The sequence below is a fragment of the Rhagoletis zephyria genome, unplaced genomic scaffold (assembly GCF_001687245.7).
Source record: "Rhagoletis zephyria isolate East Lansing unplaced genomic scaffold, Rhagoletis_zephyria_1.1 Rzeph_scaffold_00105, whole genome shotgun sequence".
In the NCBI taxonomy this organism is placed as follows: Eukaryota; Metazoa; Arthropoda; class Insecta; order Diptera; family Tephritidae; genus Rhagoletis; species Rhagoletis zephyria.
In genome coordinates, this window is record NW_016157189.1 from 255,890 (window position 1) to 272,102 (window position 16,213).

General features: G+C 34.7%; 1 protein-coding gene across 1 annotated transcript; it reads right to left on the minus strand.

The window, feature by feature from the left end:
* Positions 1-6: 6 nt before the first annotated feature.
* LOC108377346 (uncharacterized) lies at positions 7-1,313 on the minus strand. The gene is made up of 2 exons (XM_017633607.1): positions 642-1,313; positions 7-605 (listed from the first exon to the last, which is right to left on the minus strand). Exons 1-2 carry the CDS (start codon positions 975-977, stop codon positions 117-119), a joined length of 825 nt encoding a protein of 274 aa, XP_017489096.1. The 5' UTR covers positions 978-1,313; the 3' UTR covers positions 7-116.
* Between the last annotated feature and the right edge of the window lie 14,900 nt (positions 1,314-16,213).

Genomic DNA, 16,213 nt, shown 5'->3' on the forward strand with positions numbered 1-16,213 from the left:
TTATTTATTTATTTATTTATTTATCTTTATATTTTATAAATAAATTTATAAAATATATGCACGGGGGCTGGGCTACGAGGCCATGTTGCTCCCGAGTTGTTGTGCTCTTCTTAAAGTTATACTTCGTATAGGAGGTTGTGTTTTTTTAAGGCTTCGTTGATGAACTTTATGGTGTTTTCATTACTGCAGTCGAGTGTTTGTTCGAGGTTAGCGTGACTTCCTGAGATGGCGCAATCCTTGAGAATGTGTTCAACAGTTAGGGTCGTCCCACATTGGGTGCATTCTGGTGATCTGCCGCCGCTAAAATGGTGCCTGGTACTGAAGTTAGTTACACCGACTCTCATTCGTGCTATTTTAATACAGTCGTCCCTAGTGAAGTTTTCGTTATAGTGTGGTCTTTTAAGTTGTGCGTTGTGTGTTTTTAAAAAAGTTCTTGATGTCTGCCACAGAGTATTTTTTATGTTTGCAGCTTCTACTTTGTGGAAATTTTTAATGATTGCGCTTAAACATGGAACTTCCATCATAAGAGGCATTTTTATAGCTTCCTTGGCTGCTTCGTCCGCTAATTCATTGCCAACTATACCGACGTGTGCTGGGATCCATAGGATCGTTATGCGCGAATTGAGTGTGACTCCGTCTAGAAGGAATCTTCGTGATTCACCGTCGTGTTGTAGTGATTTCACCACGCTAAGGCTATCCGAGCAAATAAGTGCATGTTTCTTTTTGCTCGATGCATGACGAACCGCAAATTTTATAGCTGCTAATTCTGCATTGAAAATGCCGGCGTGAGGTGTTAAAAGAGATTGCCGCACTTTCATATAGGAGTATCCGTTGGCTTGTTGTTCTATGACCGCATAAGCTGCTGTACCATTTAGGAAAGACCCATCCGTAAAGTAGGTGGTCTCAACTGATATTTTGCTTTTATACTCTAAAAAAAATTTTTTTGAAGAAATCAGGACACGTATTGTTTTTATCATGTGAACTAATCGTAGTATCTATCGTTATGTTAGTGCTTGTTGGAATGTTGTTTGTTGGTTTGTTTGGTATTGGAGAGTTAATATTGGTCAGATGTATCAGAATGTGTTGAATGCTTGAAGCGTACGTGTTACTTTTGATGATTCTCTTGTAAGCATTTATATGATACCAGAAAGTGTCGTGTAGTGCGTGTGAAGGTGTTGTTATAGATTTAGCTGCTAAATTTACCGAACTGTTTAGCAGCAAAGACTCAAAATCTTTGTATTGAGCTTCAACGACGAGAGCATCCTTCGGTGTTGGTGTTAGAAGTCCGGATGCCGTTCTGTAACATTTATTTAAGGCTACAGCTAATATTCATTTTCGGGGTCCATCCATAGAGCGTTATGCAGTGCCCCAAAACTCCTTCTGTGAGCGAACGACATATTGAGAGTGCAGTTTCAATATGCGGAACTTTTTTCCTTGTGCAAATGACTTTGAGCAAATTATTAACCTTGTCTAAATTACTTGTAATTTTTTTCGTGTGTTCATTCCATCGTAAGTTTCTGGTGAATGTCACTCCTAGTATTCTCATCGTTGTTTTAAAGTTTATATCTACACTCCGAATCGTGGTTCTAGTAAAATCGCAATTTCGCTTCTTGCAGATGTGAAGAGCTTCTATTTTGTCACCAGGTATAACTGCGCCTGTATTTGTTGCCCATTGGTGTATTTTTGCGTCGAGGATATTTAAGCTTCTGCTCACTTCCTCTGCTGTTCCAGAGGCCAGGGCAAAGATATTATCCGCGAAAATACCCATATAATCTATACCTACGGTGACCATCCGTTCTGTTTTTTGCAGGACCGTACTGTTTTTCAAACGTCTGTCCTGCATAATTTTTCGAAACAGAAAAACCGGAAAATGTACTGCTTTTTTCCAAGTGTCCTGCATTTGTCCCGCATTTTATTTGATATTTAAAAATTTGCGGTTTCGGCAATCACAAAATATACGCTCATTGACAATCAGCACAAAGCAGTAAAAATTCGCCTTGAAATCAGCAGCTCTGGTAACACCACCTTATATGAATTCGCCATTCCTATTGAACATATGTTCTATACAATGCTATTTTCGTGATTGCCGAACAGCGATTGATCATCAAACAATAATTTGCAAAAAAAAATCGGTAGGTCTTCCGAAAATTTGTTTGAAACTTCAATTAAAGTTCCCAAATACTTTTTTATCGTAGCGTTATGCCTCCCCATAGAAGATGCACTTTCAACAATACTTTGAAAGAGAAGTACGCTGTTTTTTCCATTGCCAATGGGGGCAAATACGATATTGAACGCCATTTGACATCACAAAAACATCGTAAGGCTGATTTGAAGCTGCCAGTCCAGCATCAATGAAGGAACTTGGGCGTACCACACCGTAAAACACAACTTTTCTTTCCGTTTTAATGAGTGCACATCAAAAATAATTAAAAGATGTTTTGACGAAAATTATTCACCCGCTCGCACTAAAACTGAAGCTATTGTTTACAATGTATTAGTACCACACGTATTGCAACAAATCGAAACTGATTTGCGGGAAGTCAAATTTATTTCCATTTTTTCCGATTGCTCAAATCATGGCAGCATCAAGATTTTCCCTGTGCTTGGGAGATACTTCTTACCGCAAAAGGGGTTACAAATAAAAATATTGGATGTAAAGGACCTTCCAGGTGAAACGTCAGATATTTTAAGAACTTTTATTTTCAATGTAGTGTTTAAATTTGGTGTGAACCAAAAAGCACTCGCTTTATGCGCAGATAACACCAATTGCAATTTTGGCGGAGCAGCGAGAGGTGGAAAAAAAAATTTTTCCCATAAGTTTGAAGAACCTGCCGGTAATACGCTCATTGGAATAAATTGTGCAGCGCACATTCTTAATAATTGTATTCAATCATCCATAGATCGTCAGCCGATAGACATTGAAGTAATTGTAGTTAACATTTTTTCTTATTTCTATATTTATACAGTTAGAGTTGAAAATTGAAAGCAAATATGTAACACAGTTGATGTTGAATACAAAAAATTACTTGCATTTAGTAAAACCAGATGGCTTACTCTTAAGCCGTCCATAGAAAGAATTTTAAAGTTTTACAAACCGTTGAAGGAATATTTTTTACAACAACCAAAATGCCCGATCATTTTATACAAGTTTTTTGAAGATCCTGCATCCGAAGTTTGGCTTTTGTTTGCGCATGTTCCACAATTATATTCTACAAATTGAGTCCCAGAAAATTTGTATGATAGAAGTTGCCTTGCTTATTAAAGAACTCAAATTTAAGATCACCGAACGCCCTGATGAAATTTGTATACCTAATTTTATAATAATTGCATTGATTATTTAAATCAGTGGGACCAAGCTTTTAAAGACGTTGAAGTGCTGGAATGAATACTTTTGCGTAAATTACCATCTTGGAATTCGGTTGAAGGAAATTTAATCTACGTTACGGAAAAAAGAAACAAAATTAATATAAATGATGACGAATTATTTGATGAGTTTTCTTCCGTTAAAAATTGTGTGACTTTAGATAATGGGGCTCAAATGCCCCAACCGAAAGAATCTTTTCAATCTTAAACAACGTGTGGACTGATGAAAAATCCCAAATAAAAGTCAAAACTATCAAAGCAATATTAATAACAAAATGCAACTATGATCTTACCTGCCTAGAATTTAAGGAGTATTTACAAGATAAAAATGACTTATTAAGAAAAATTTATGGTTCAGAAGAATATCAATAATTTTAATATATATACAATGTACCTGTTGTCAAAATAATAGCACCATGACATTTTGACTATTTTTCTTTTGTTTGTTTAATGTTCATTAATTTTGTATAAAGTCTAGCTCATTTTATTACAAAAACTATATGAGTCTACATTTCAAGCTTCTACAAGGTTAACTAAAATTTCAAACTTTTTAATCAGGAACTTAAACAAAAAAATATTGAAATACAGTTTTGTAGTCCATTCAATTTTATTATAATAAAGGCTGATAATCTTTTTTGTTGACGGTATCACTCATTTTCTTTCATACAAAATACATACATACATTTATATGCATGTAAGTTCGAATTTTTTTATATGGAAGAAAGTACACACTCCTTCAGCAAAAATAAAATGATTAAAAATCAACGATACTTTTTTATTGAAACTTGCACTTTATTATGCATTGAATGGGCTACAAAACTGCATTTCAATATCTTTCTAAAGACTGTGATTAAAAAGTTTGAAATTTTAGCTAAAATTTGTTAATTTTATATAACTTTTGTACAAGGTTTGAAATGTAGGTTTGTATAGTTTTTGTAATATAATGAGCTAGACTTTATACAAAATTAATAAACATAAAGAAAAATCGCCAAAACTGGGCAACATGCTGAGGTGCTATTATTTTGACGAGCACTTTATCTTTTATAATATTTTTTGTATATTAATTAAAAAAAAAAATAATACGAATGAATGATTTATGATTTATGTTTTAAGTTTAAAATGTGATGGAGAAATCTATGCGTTTATTTTTTTTATTTTTATGTTGCGTTAATATAGATATGTATGTAGATAGATACATATGTATGTACGTCTATCTTTTGAAAAATTGTCCTGCATTTTCGATTCATATTTATGGTCACCGTATCTATACCGGATTGGTTTACTAACAATTTGGAGAGTGTGTTTGTGTAAATAATAAATAACAGGACCGATAAAGGGGAACCTTGAGGTATTCCATTGTCAATAGTGTGAGTATGCGACAGAAAACCTTCAACTTTAACTGTAATCCTTCTATGTGAGAGAAAGGAGAGCACAAAATTTAGCAAAATTTTTGGGGCACCCCACGCATGAAGCTCTTGAATTATTTGCGAGGATAGGACCCTATCGAATGCTTTTTCTAAGTCCTCGGAGATGATCTTATTTTCTAGAAGGTGACAGATGGTATGTACTCCGTGGTCGGGTATAGTATAAGCATGTTGAATGCTTATTATTCGGGATTTAAACACTTTCCATAGTCTTTTCGAAAATAGCTTTTCTAAAATTTTAGACAGAACTGGTAACAGGGATATGGGGCGATAACCTTCGCTACTATTTTGATTCTTTCCAGGTTTTGGTATTGGCGCTAGTATGGCATGTTTCCAGTCATGAAGATATACTCCTGGTCTAAGAATTTGACTGTATAACTCACACAAACGATTTTTAAGGGAAGGTGAAGCATTTTCGACCATCCTATAGGTGATTTTGTCATGACCGGGCGTGGTGCCTTTGAGGCCTTTTAGTGTTAGATTTAATTCTATAAGCGTTACTTCTTCTAGTATGTAGTTGTTTACGTTGTTACCTTCTTGCATTTGATTGATGTTTATTTGCTTTCTCTTAACTAGTTCAGGACTGAATTGGCTATTTGATCCTATCGAACTCCATACAGTGGCAAAGTTGTTGGCTATTTGCTGTGGGTGGTTGATTACTTTATTATTCACAAAAATTGGTGGAAAATTTGGTGTTTTATGGGATTTAATGGTTTTCACTTTTCTCCATAAGCTTTTTGTGTCGATAGTTGGGTTTAATGAATTAACGAATCGCTTCCAGGTATCTTGTTTTGCTTGTTTGCATGCCCTCCTTACTTGTGCACATGCCTTTTTATAGCTTAAAACTCGTGATTGATCATTATTTAACAGGTCTGGTATAATTGAATATGTACTCCCTTTAATGGTTTACAACTGTCGAAGTCAAATAAAATCGTTTTGTACTTGGTACAAGTCTGGTAATTTTCGAACTAGTTCGATTTCAGTCAGGAAATTCTAGTTGTAAACTAGTATTTTTCCTGACTAGTTTGTGGTTTCGCTGCAGGGTACATATTTGTTTTTTTTAACATAACAGCAGATGGCGCTCTCAGCGCTGAACAGCGCTATTATATGGGCATGTATGTTAGATTCATAGGATTTTTAAAGTTCTGCAGTTCCACTTTTAGGGAAGTATTTAAACTTTTGCCTAGGACAATGAGAAGCCCACCCAGAACTCATAACCGAAATNGTGCTTATCTTAAGGTATATATAAATGAGTTTGTAAAAGAGAGCGTATCACATCAAATAGGTGCGGAATTTTTATCAGCTATAAGTTCGACACTATAAATCACATGAACTTGAAATTTGGTATACGGACATATGTACGGTGGGTGCTTATAATAAGGTATATATGAAGGAGTTTGTAGAAGGGGGCATGGCCCCCCACATCCCGTAGATGTGGAATTTTTTATCAGCTATAAATTCGAAAGCATAAGTCACATGAACTTTGAATTTGGTATGCAGGCATAGCTATTGTAGGTGCTTATAGTATGTTATAAATAAATGAGTTTGTAAAAGGGGGCGCTGCACATCCCATACGCGTGGAACCATAAGCCCCACGAGATTCAAATTTGGAACGCAGGTATAGATATGGTAGGCGCTTATAAACATAAAAAAAGATACATATATATAAATAAGTTTTAAAGTTCAAAACCATAAGACACATGAAATTGAAATTTGGTATGCAGACGTATCTATGGTAGGTGTTTATAGTAAGGTATACATAAATGGGTTTGTAAAAGGGGGCGTATCACATCGCATAATTTATGCTGAACTGAATATTTGTATTACTGTTTTATATTTTGATTTGTTTACCCTGAACGACGTCGGGTGCTCTGCTAGTACCTTAATAAAAAGTAGATTTTGTGCGAGTTGCACTAGAAATTTCCTGATTTTCTCGATTTTAGCAAGTAATTTACCGTTAGGTTTGTTTTGAATAGCTACTTATTGATATTTACACATATAAGTAGTATTAACGAAGGCATAGAAACCGCATTTGGCAGTGCAGCTGCTTTGTTGCGGCAACAATATGCCTGTAGGCAAAATGTTCCCATCTCAAAAGATTTTTCCATATGTATTTACGATATGTACACACCAGGGAAGTTGCGAATGTGGAATTTTAGACATCCGCGGATGCGGGTATTATAACTTTTTTCACATAACGGCTGTTTGTAACAGGCAAAACGAATCAAGATAGATATACTAGACAAATGTATACATAAATGATCAGAATGAAAAGAGCAACCGTATGTGCACACGATAACTCGAGTACAAATTGAGATATCTTAAAGAAACTTGGTATGTGTACTTATTTTGAAATGAAATTAAAAATGAGAATATTAAAAATTTTTGGAAATGGGCGTAGGCACGCCCACTTATGATTACATGTGTATATCTTGGGAACCGCTCCACCAATTTCTCCCAAACTTGGCACAGTTGTTGGCCTTCACAAAACATACGCCCACATCCGACATAACGGTAATTTAGAGAAATACGAAAGCTTCCATAAATCAGTAATCAATACTGCAGCTAATTTATTCAAAATTGATGTTTGCAATAATTCTTTAGCAAAAAGTACGCTTATAATAAAATGTTGGAAAATGGGCGTGACCCCGCCTACCTAAAACCACATATGTGTAACTCGGTAACCGTTCGATCAATGTGTACCAAACTCGGTATGATTATAGTGGTTGCCCCATAAAGGCAAAACGTTGAAAGTTATTAAAATCTGACTAAAATTACGACCACCTTTTTATAACGCTAATTTTACCCAAAATTGATACTACCAATCCTTTGAAAAGAATTAACATTATGGAATTTTGGAAAATGGGCGTAATGCCGCCCAGATATATCTATATAAGTGTATCTCATTATGTCTAACTGAACGTTCTATGGAAGATGTTTAAAATATACGTAAAACCACCACCTGCTTACCATGTAGCGGTAGTTTTCGTAAAGGTGAAAAAACTATATTGAATACTTGCGCCGGGTATTTAATGTTCCGCTCCACCCGAACTTGAACTTTTTTACTTGTTAAGAAATAATTTAGGTGAGTAAATTAGGTGATTTAGTTAAATAAAAAATGGAAAGGTTAGTAATTTTTAATAATTTTTTTTTTAGTACTTGAATTTAAAAATTGGAACATTGTATTCAATAAAAAATTTTTAAAGGGTCGTAAATCAAACATGCGCCACTAAATAACTACTCGCTCGCTGCGAAAAACTTGAAACTTGACAAAATTGTAAATTCTTTTCGATTGACGCTGCACCAGTCGAGAGGACTTTCAGTTATATTTATTTATTTTTTTTTATTGCGGTGCAATAATTCTTTTTTGAGAATTGCATCGGTCTGCAAATGTCGTATGTTTCCTCCTGACTTTCATCTTCACAATCTAGAATCATGGCAAGATCGTTGATTAAACACCGTTGTTTTCCAAAGAATTTTTCATTCTCATTCTTTTGGTTGTTTCTGAATGTGGAGAACCAGTAACGTCAACAGCGTTTTTCGATTTTAGTTTTTGAAATTCATTTTTGATCCTTTCTTCTGTGACTGACCAGATATACGTTTTATCATTTCACTTGCATAATATTCCAGGGACCGAAAATAGCAGTCATTTTTTTACCAGTTAAACTTATATATAAGCCTAATATTTTTTATTCCGAAAATTTTTTTCTGGATAATAAACAAACAGCTTATCAAAGTTAAACAAATTTGGTATCATGTGAGAGAACTGAAATAGCTTTTAAACAGAAATAACGAACGAAGGTTACCACCTCTATTTATATATTTTTTTATATCATTTAATACTAAAGAAATTCATATACCTGACCCAAGGTTTGTTCTATGGTAATTAATTATCGTTTTTTATTGAAATATTTTTCAATAGGTGACTTTGCTTGTTTAGATATTTCAGTTTTAAAGCTATTTAAGTCCTCTTTCATTTGATACCAAACTTGTTTAATTTGGATAAGCGGTTTGTTTATTGTCCGGAAAGGACTTTTAGTTGGGAATAAAAAATATTTGGCTAAGTTTAACTCGTAAAGAAAATAACTGTTACTTTCGGTCCCTTCAATATTCGCATTCGCAAAAGATCCGCATTGATTATTGCGAATGCGAATGCGAATGTTAAAATTAATGCGGAAGCTCCGCGGTTGCGAATGCGAATGCGAATATTCGCAACAACCCTGGTACACACTTACATATTGCCGTGCAAAAACATTAAATTAGAAAGCTTGTTTGATTTTAAAAGCGTTCTATGCCAGTTCAATATTTTCCCTGCACCCGAAAAAATCGTTCGCCAAGAACTAAACCAGCAACAATGCAAAAGCGTTTTAAAACGTATCTGTAAAGATGGGCCAAGAATATTTGGATCGCGATCCAAAATGAGAAATAGTACCACTGACAGATTTAGTTCAATGAAAACACCGAACTAGTGAAATAGTTCATTGAGATGAACTAGTTCTTTAGTTCATTTGTTCAAGAACTACCCAAGCCTAATATAAACCATCTATATACATAAACTGTAAAAACCTCTCCGACCATCGCTATGTGGATAACAGATAAAACTGGCAAAACAACACTCTCTTTTAATGATTTGCGTTTGGGACCTGACGCTTCAGTTTGAAGGCGGAGACTTTAGCAGACGGAACACTGAGAAATCTTAATATAAGCACATTTTTGAAGGCCATACATAAGTACATAAAAACATAGCTGTTTCGTTTTTAATTTGGCACGCACCTATTTAAGTAAAGAGACATCAAATCCAATTATTTTAAATAGAAATATGTACGTAGGTAAATACATGATTATTTTACGTAAATATTATTCAAAACTATATCATTAGTGTAGCTCAGTCAACATGCGTAAGAACAAGAGCTTTGCGATATTAAAGACTTTTATTTAACTAACAAAATAGAATACCTAGATGAGCTTTTTACGTTAAGACAGCTGTTTAGTTTTTAATATTTGTTCGCGGACATTCTTCTTGGAAATTAACTTTCTAAATAAGTACTCCGTTAGTTCATACGTAAACGTGTCATAAGATTCTTAAGAGTAGCCTTGAAGGGGTTTTTTAGAAAAATTTAATTTCTTTTAAAGATAAGTTAATTTCTTTTATGACCTGATGTTGGTAGTTGGAAAGAGAGCGGACCGAATATTTAAGATCAAATATTTTGTTTCGACGGTGAAAAAAGGCGCATACAAAAAATTGTACGAAAAAAGGCGTTTAAGAAAAACTTTGGCGAAGAAAGACGCGTAACCTAGTTGATGGCGAAGAAAGACACGTAGTCATAGATTTATACTAGGCCAAGGACTGTAACATCAGCAATATTCCCCAAAAACTATTTACGGAATGTACATACTATTACGCCCACAAACATAGTTGACCGCGAAAATCAGTTTACGCTTCCTTCTTGGCCGTGAAAAATTTTATCGCGTCTTTCTTCGCCGTCAACTAGGTTAAGAGTCTTTCTTCGCTGCAGTTTTTTTAAACGTCTTTTTTCGCGGTCAACTTTTGAGCTGGAGCCTTTATTCGTGTCTAGTGACGATATATTCACTTACCACCTGCAGTCCACAACTCATGCACTAGAAAATTTTCCACCGCCCAAACAAGAGCACTTTTTTGCACTGAATACCTGGAACCAAAGTTTATACCCTGAGAAAAAAATCAACCAAAAATTGGTTAGTATTACCAAATTCAAACTTTAACAAGTAGTAAAGTCTAAGTTCGGGCGGAGCCTAACATTAGATACCCGGCGCAAGTATTAAATATAGTTTTTTCACCTTTACGAAAACTACCGCTACATGGTAAGCAGTGGTGGTTTTACGTATATTTTAAACATCTTCCATAGAACGTTCAGTTAGACATAATGAGATACACTTATATAGATATATCTGGGCGGCATTACGCCCATTTTCCAAAATTCCATAATGTTAATTCTTTTCAAAGGATTGTTAGTATCAATTTTGGGTAAAATTAGCGTTATAAAAAGGTGGTCGTAATTTTAGTCAGAAATTACTGCAGTTGATCCGGATTAAGTCCTAGAGTTTATTCCCAAACTTAACTCGAATCAAGGGAATCGAATCGTTGACAACACTGACCAAATCTCAGAGCATGGGCATATATCTTTTCATCGGTAATGCACTCACCATACTAAGGGCCGGTTGTTCAATGTCTGATTAGCACAAATCGGAGGTAGAAGTTCCGGTTAAATACAACGACTGCTTTATCGATCACATGTTATATGCGTTATGTCGAAAACATCGATAATGATGTTTAACCGGCCAGTAGTGATAACCAGATATTAAAAAACCTGCCCTAATTCAGATAGGAATCCAATTTAAATTGAATAAGAACTTATTAGCGGTAGAAGTTCCGGTTAAATACAACGACTGCTTTATCGATCACATGTTATATGCGTTATGTCGAAAACATCGATAATGATGTTTAACCGACAAGTAGTGATAACCAGATATTAAAAAACCTGCCCTAATTCAGATAGGAATCCAATTTAAATTGAATAAGAACTTATTAGAAATAGTATGGCGACTGCATTACCGATGACAAGGTAGATGTCCATACTAGTTTTGCAAATTATTTTATTACTGCCGTCCATCAAGGCACAATTTTGATCAGATCAATTGCGTCGTTAATCCGGACCATCGTTGCCGTCTATCCTTTAAGCGTCTTTAAATTTCCAAATATTGAAGTTTCAAACATTTATGAAATTTACCGTTACCAGTCGTAATTTTAGTCCGATTCCAATAATTTTCAGCGTTTTGATTTTATGTGGAAAGGACAATAATCATACCGAGTTTGGAACAAATTGATCGAATGGCTACCGAGATACACATATGTGGTCATAAGTGGGCAGTGCCACGCCATTTTCCAAAATTTTTATCATGAACGTATTTTTTGCTAAAGAGTTATTGCGAACATCAATTTTGAATAAATTAGTTTCGGTATTTACTGATTTTTCGAAGATTTCGGTACGTGCGTGTATGTAGATTTGCTGGAAATAAAAACGGATGAAAACATTGGAAAACTTGTGAAAATAATAGAAATGATTTCAATAAACAATGTGCCGTCCCCGCTGGACGGTAAAAGTAGAAATAAATTTAAATCAACCGAAAAAGGTCGACAGAAAAAACACTTCCGCCGTAATTATGAGCCATTTCATATGCCTTTGTGAGTCTTAATTTTGACAGCGGTTAACCTTCGACCGCTTTACCGTCGGCCGCTGCAATTCTGGGTAGAGCTTCAATCAGCGCGATCTTGTAACCTATCCGTCTTGCTTACAATCGGTATGTTTACAGTAATTTTCGGATATAAAAGCCGAGCCAAATGCGCGAAACTCAGACACTTTATCCGGGGAACTCTTTTATAAAAATCCCAGTCAATAGATCGTGTGGGGCTTATACGAAAAACCCGCTCAATGGAACATTTGGGGCTTATATAAAAATACAGGCATACACAACGTACTTGTATTAATAAAACAAATGTGAAAATATAGCCAGCCTTTCGAAATAAGCTAATATTCCATACGAACACAGATTTTTATGGATACATGCATATAAGTAAGATGTTAAAGAATAGATACAATTTAATTAAAGTACATATCGTCGTTTAAAGTACAAAACCGCGTATCGTCATTCTGCAAAACCGCGTAACTGACATTGGCTGCCAAAAATTGGATTTGCTCACACAAGCTCTTGGCTCAATCCTTATCCATTCGTCCTGAAATATACTAGCCAGAAATGCGATTGCTTTATACAACAGAGAACCATTTTGAAATATGAGTGTTTTTACGCTCTAGAAAATAATTTCTTCAACTTCACATCAGCGTTGCCATTTTAGCCGTTTTCCGGCTAGATTTAGCCGGTTTTGATAGCAACTAGCCGGTGAAAATTCGATTTAGCCGGCAGCCGATTTGTTAGCCGGTTTGTAAAAAAAAGTTAGCCGTTTTTAGCCGATTTTACTATTTGCCTAATTTTCAGGTGCAAAAAGTAAACAAGTTGTTCGAAAGCAATAATGCAGACCCAATGAAGATTTTTAATGAACTCAATGTTTTACTTTCGCATCTATGCTCCCTAGTGGTTATTAGCGCGGACACATTTGATCCTATATGCTCCCCGTTGGAACCATACCTTGCTCCATTTCCTCAGTTTTATCACAGTTTTGAAGAGTATTTAAAAACAAAAGTAAGCACAAACGCTTTTGACCACGAAGCCGAGAAAATAATTCGAGAAAATGGTCGCTATTTTATTATCACTTTAATAAAGGAATTACGCCAACGCCTCCCTACAAATATTGCCACACTAAAAAAAATTGACTTTTTTCGGTTGGAAATGCATTAAGAGTAATTAAACCAAAAGTATTTGTTCAACTACAGCAACAAAAACACAAATATAATGCCGACGAAATAACATCCATAGAGATGCAATGGCAACGGTTAACGTTACATACCTGGAGTAATTTAGACTCAACTGTAAAATTTTGGGCCGAAGTTTATCAATTTCGAAATGCCCTAGGAGAAAACCTTTTTGCTGACCTTTGCAACCTAGTTTTTAGTTTTCTTGTTTTGCCTATAAGTAATGCAGAAGTAGAGCGAATATTTAGTTCAATGAATATAATAAAAACTAAGCAAAGAAATCCAATGTGCGTTAAAACGTTAAACGCTATTTTATATATAAGATACGGTTTAAAACGTGAAGAAAAATGCTGCCATAATTTTACTGTAGATGACGATCTCTTAAAATTAATGAATTCAGGTGATATATACAATAGTGATTCATTTGATGATGAGGAATATACACTCGATATAAATTAATGGTGTTAACTAGTCTTTCGTTTCTTGCGATTTATTTAAATAAAGCATGTGAATTTTCCCTAAAACATTTTAGCCGTTTTTTGCCAGAGTCTATGTGAAATTTCACTAAAACATTTTAGCCGTTTTTAGCCGCTTTTTTTTGCCAATCTAGCCGGTCGGCCCAAAAAGTTCTGGCAACACTGCTTCACATACGCGGTTTTGCATTTTGCTGATACGCGGTTTGCATTTTGTTGATACGCGGTTTTGCACTTTAAACGACGATATGTATGTATGTGCATGAAGGGTGCCCTTACTTTTACAAATCAAAATTTCAGCGGGTGCAGCTCGGATATTAGTTTATTTTCATGTGAAAGACTTACTGGCTAAACAGAATGGTAGGGCTGTCAAAAGTTAAAATATTCTAAATACTCAAAACTGCCCACAATATGTAGCTGTGGTTGTAGTGCATTATTGCTGATTAGAGGGCTGCATGAATTCGTTCAAAACGGCTTATGAATTATTCATATACAAAACGAACGAATGATTTTGGCCTAAAATTTATTGGAATTTTAGTGAATACCTGTTCTGATATATATGTCGACATAAGAATATTCAAACAAAGTGAAAATAAATTGAATTGAAATAAATGAAAATTTGTTCAAGCGACAGTATCTTGCAACTTCTTATAAGTGACCGCTGCAAGACATTTGGGTTGTTCACTTTTGCCTGGTTATCAAGTTATCTGGTTAAAAATTATTATTCTCTAGTGTATGTTATTTTTGTAAACTGAATAAAAAATATAACCACGTAACCAGATAACCTGCTAACCAGGCAAGTGTGAATAACCCAATTGTCTGTTATAAGTCTTTGATAGGAGTACACCTGCATGACATTGGCACCAGTGCCATTGTCAGCTATATGACGTTTAGGATTCACAGCAAGTACGACGATGTCACTAAATCCTCATTAGTGACGATGTCACCGGTGACCATTTTCGCTACTGGGTCCTATTACAATACGAAAAAACTTGTTTGTAGAAAAAACCATGATAAAAAACTTTAACCGAAATGAGTTTAAATTATTTGAATGTTTTCCATTCATTCATTTACATTCTTCCATTTGAAGGTAGAAAATTTGAATCAAAGTGTATACGCTGAATGTTTTGTATGTGAAGTAAAATATTCAAATCTACTGTACTCTGTTGGCTAGAAGTTTGAATGAATTCATGCAGCCCTCTATTGCTAATGTAGCTAGCGAAATAGCTTGAGGCTGTGGTACTACATTCTGGTTAGCCGGTTACAGTAAAAGTTTGGCGTCGATAGGATAACGCTTCATAGAAGCGAAAATGGCTTAAAAGGAAATATGTGTTTTGCTTCAGAAATTAAGTTATTTTATTCTTGATATCGTTGTAGAAATATTATTGTATTTACAGCATTTTATAAAATTTATTAAAAACATATGTTGGATTAAATAACACTCCTTATAAGTATAAACTATGTATTTATTTTATTTCTCCAAGATACATGAACAAATTATTTAGCTTTTTAACTAAATCCTATTGCTTATACGAAGAGGATCTCTTTGGATAGGCTTCAACAACCTGAATCAGCAATTGCCTTTCTTTCTCATCGTTGATAAATTTTACACCTCGTTCGGCAGTATCATTGACAACAAATAAATTCCGCCAGTGGGTCCTACCTTAATATTCCAAAGTCATTTCCCAAGTCGATGGGTCAGACTGCAAACACGCCGGCGTTAAACCAAACATTCTGCTGGGTTTATAACTGAGCAAACGATAACATCTTTGATGCCACTTTTAATCGAGAGATGGTTAAGCTTCGGTAAACACAAGCTTCGCAAAACGTTCAAAAATTGTAACATCAGGTGCATTGTTTGAATCCAGATTCAATTCAAAAACAACACGGAAAATGTTTTCATATACATATGTGGTGACGACAAGACAACCTCATTATTTCGCGAAAATTTTTTTTGTTTCCAACAGAACTGCAGCTACCCCTTTAGTTATATCAAAGAACATATCGTCGCCTGGGTAAAATATTGTCGTAAGCGCCATTTTGACGATTTTTAGTTCTAGGTGCAGTTATATATTTTAAAATAAGGTCTTTCGATTGGTGTTATCAGTTTTTAGATATCTCCTTCAGTTTGCGAGATAATGACTACGAATTTTTTGATAATTTAGTAAAAATTTAGTTGGTGATGCAGTCATATTAAACTAATCAATATCTTAAAAATGGTGTTCCCCATTTTTGGATATCACCTTTAGTTTCCGAGATATTGAGTAAGAAGCGTAATTAATTTGGTAGAAACACACACATCACATCACATTTTGTCGTATTTCATAAAAAGTGGCTGTCGAATTGTGGACAAATGACGCTTACGACAAAATTTTACTACAGAAAATCCTTCATAAACTCAAAACTAATTAACAATACATTAAACATTTAATAATTTAAGAATTTTGTGAACTAGTAACATTTTCAGAGAGTTTGGAGAAAATATATCTTCGCATTTTTGAGAAATTGCATTCCAAACTTCAATCGCGATTTCCCACAACCTTCCGAA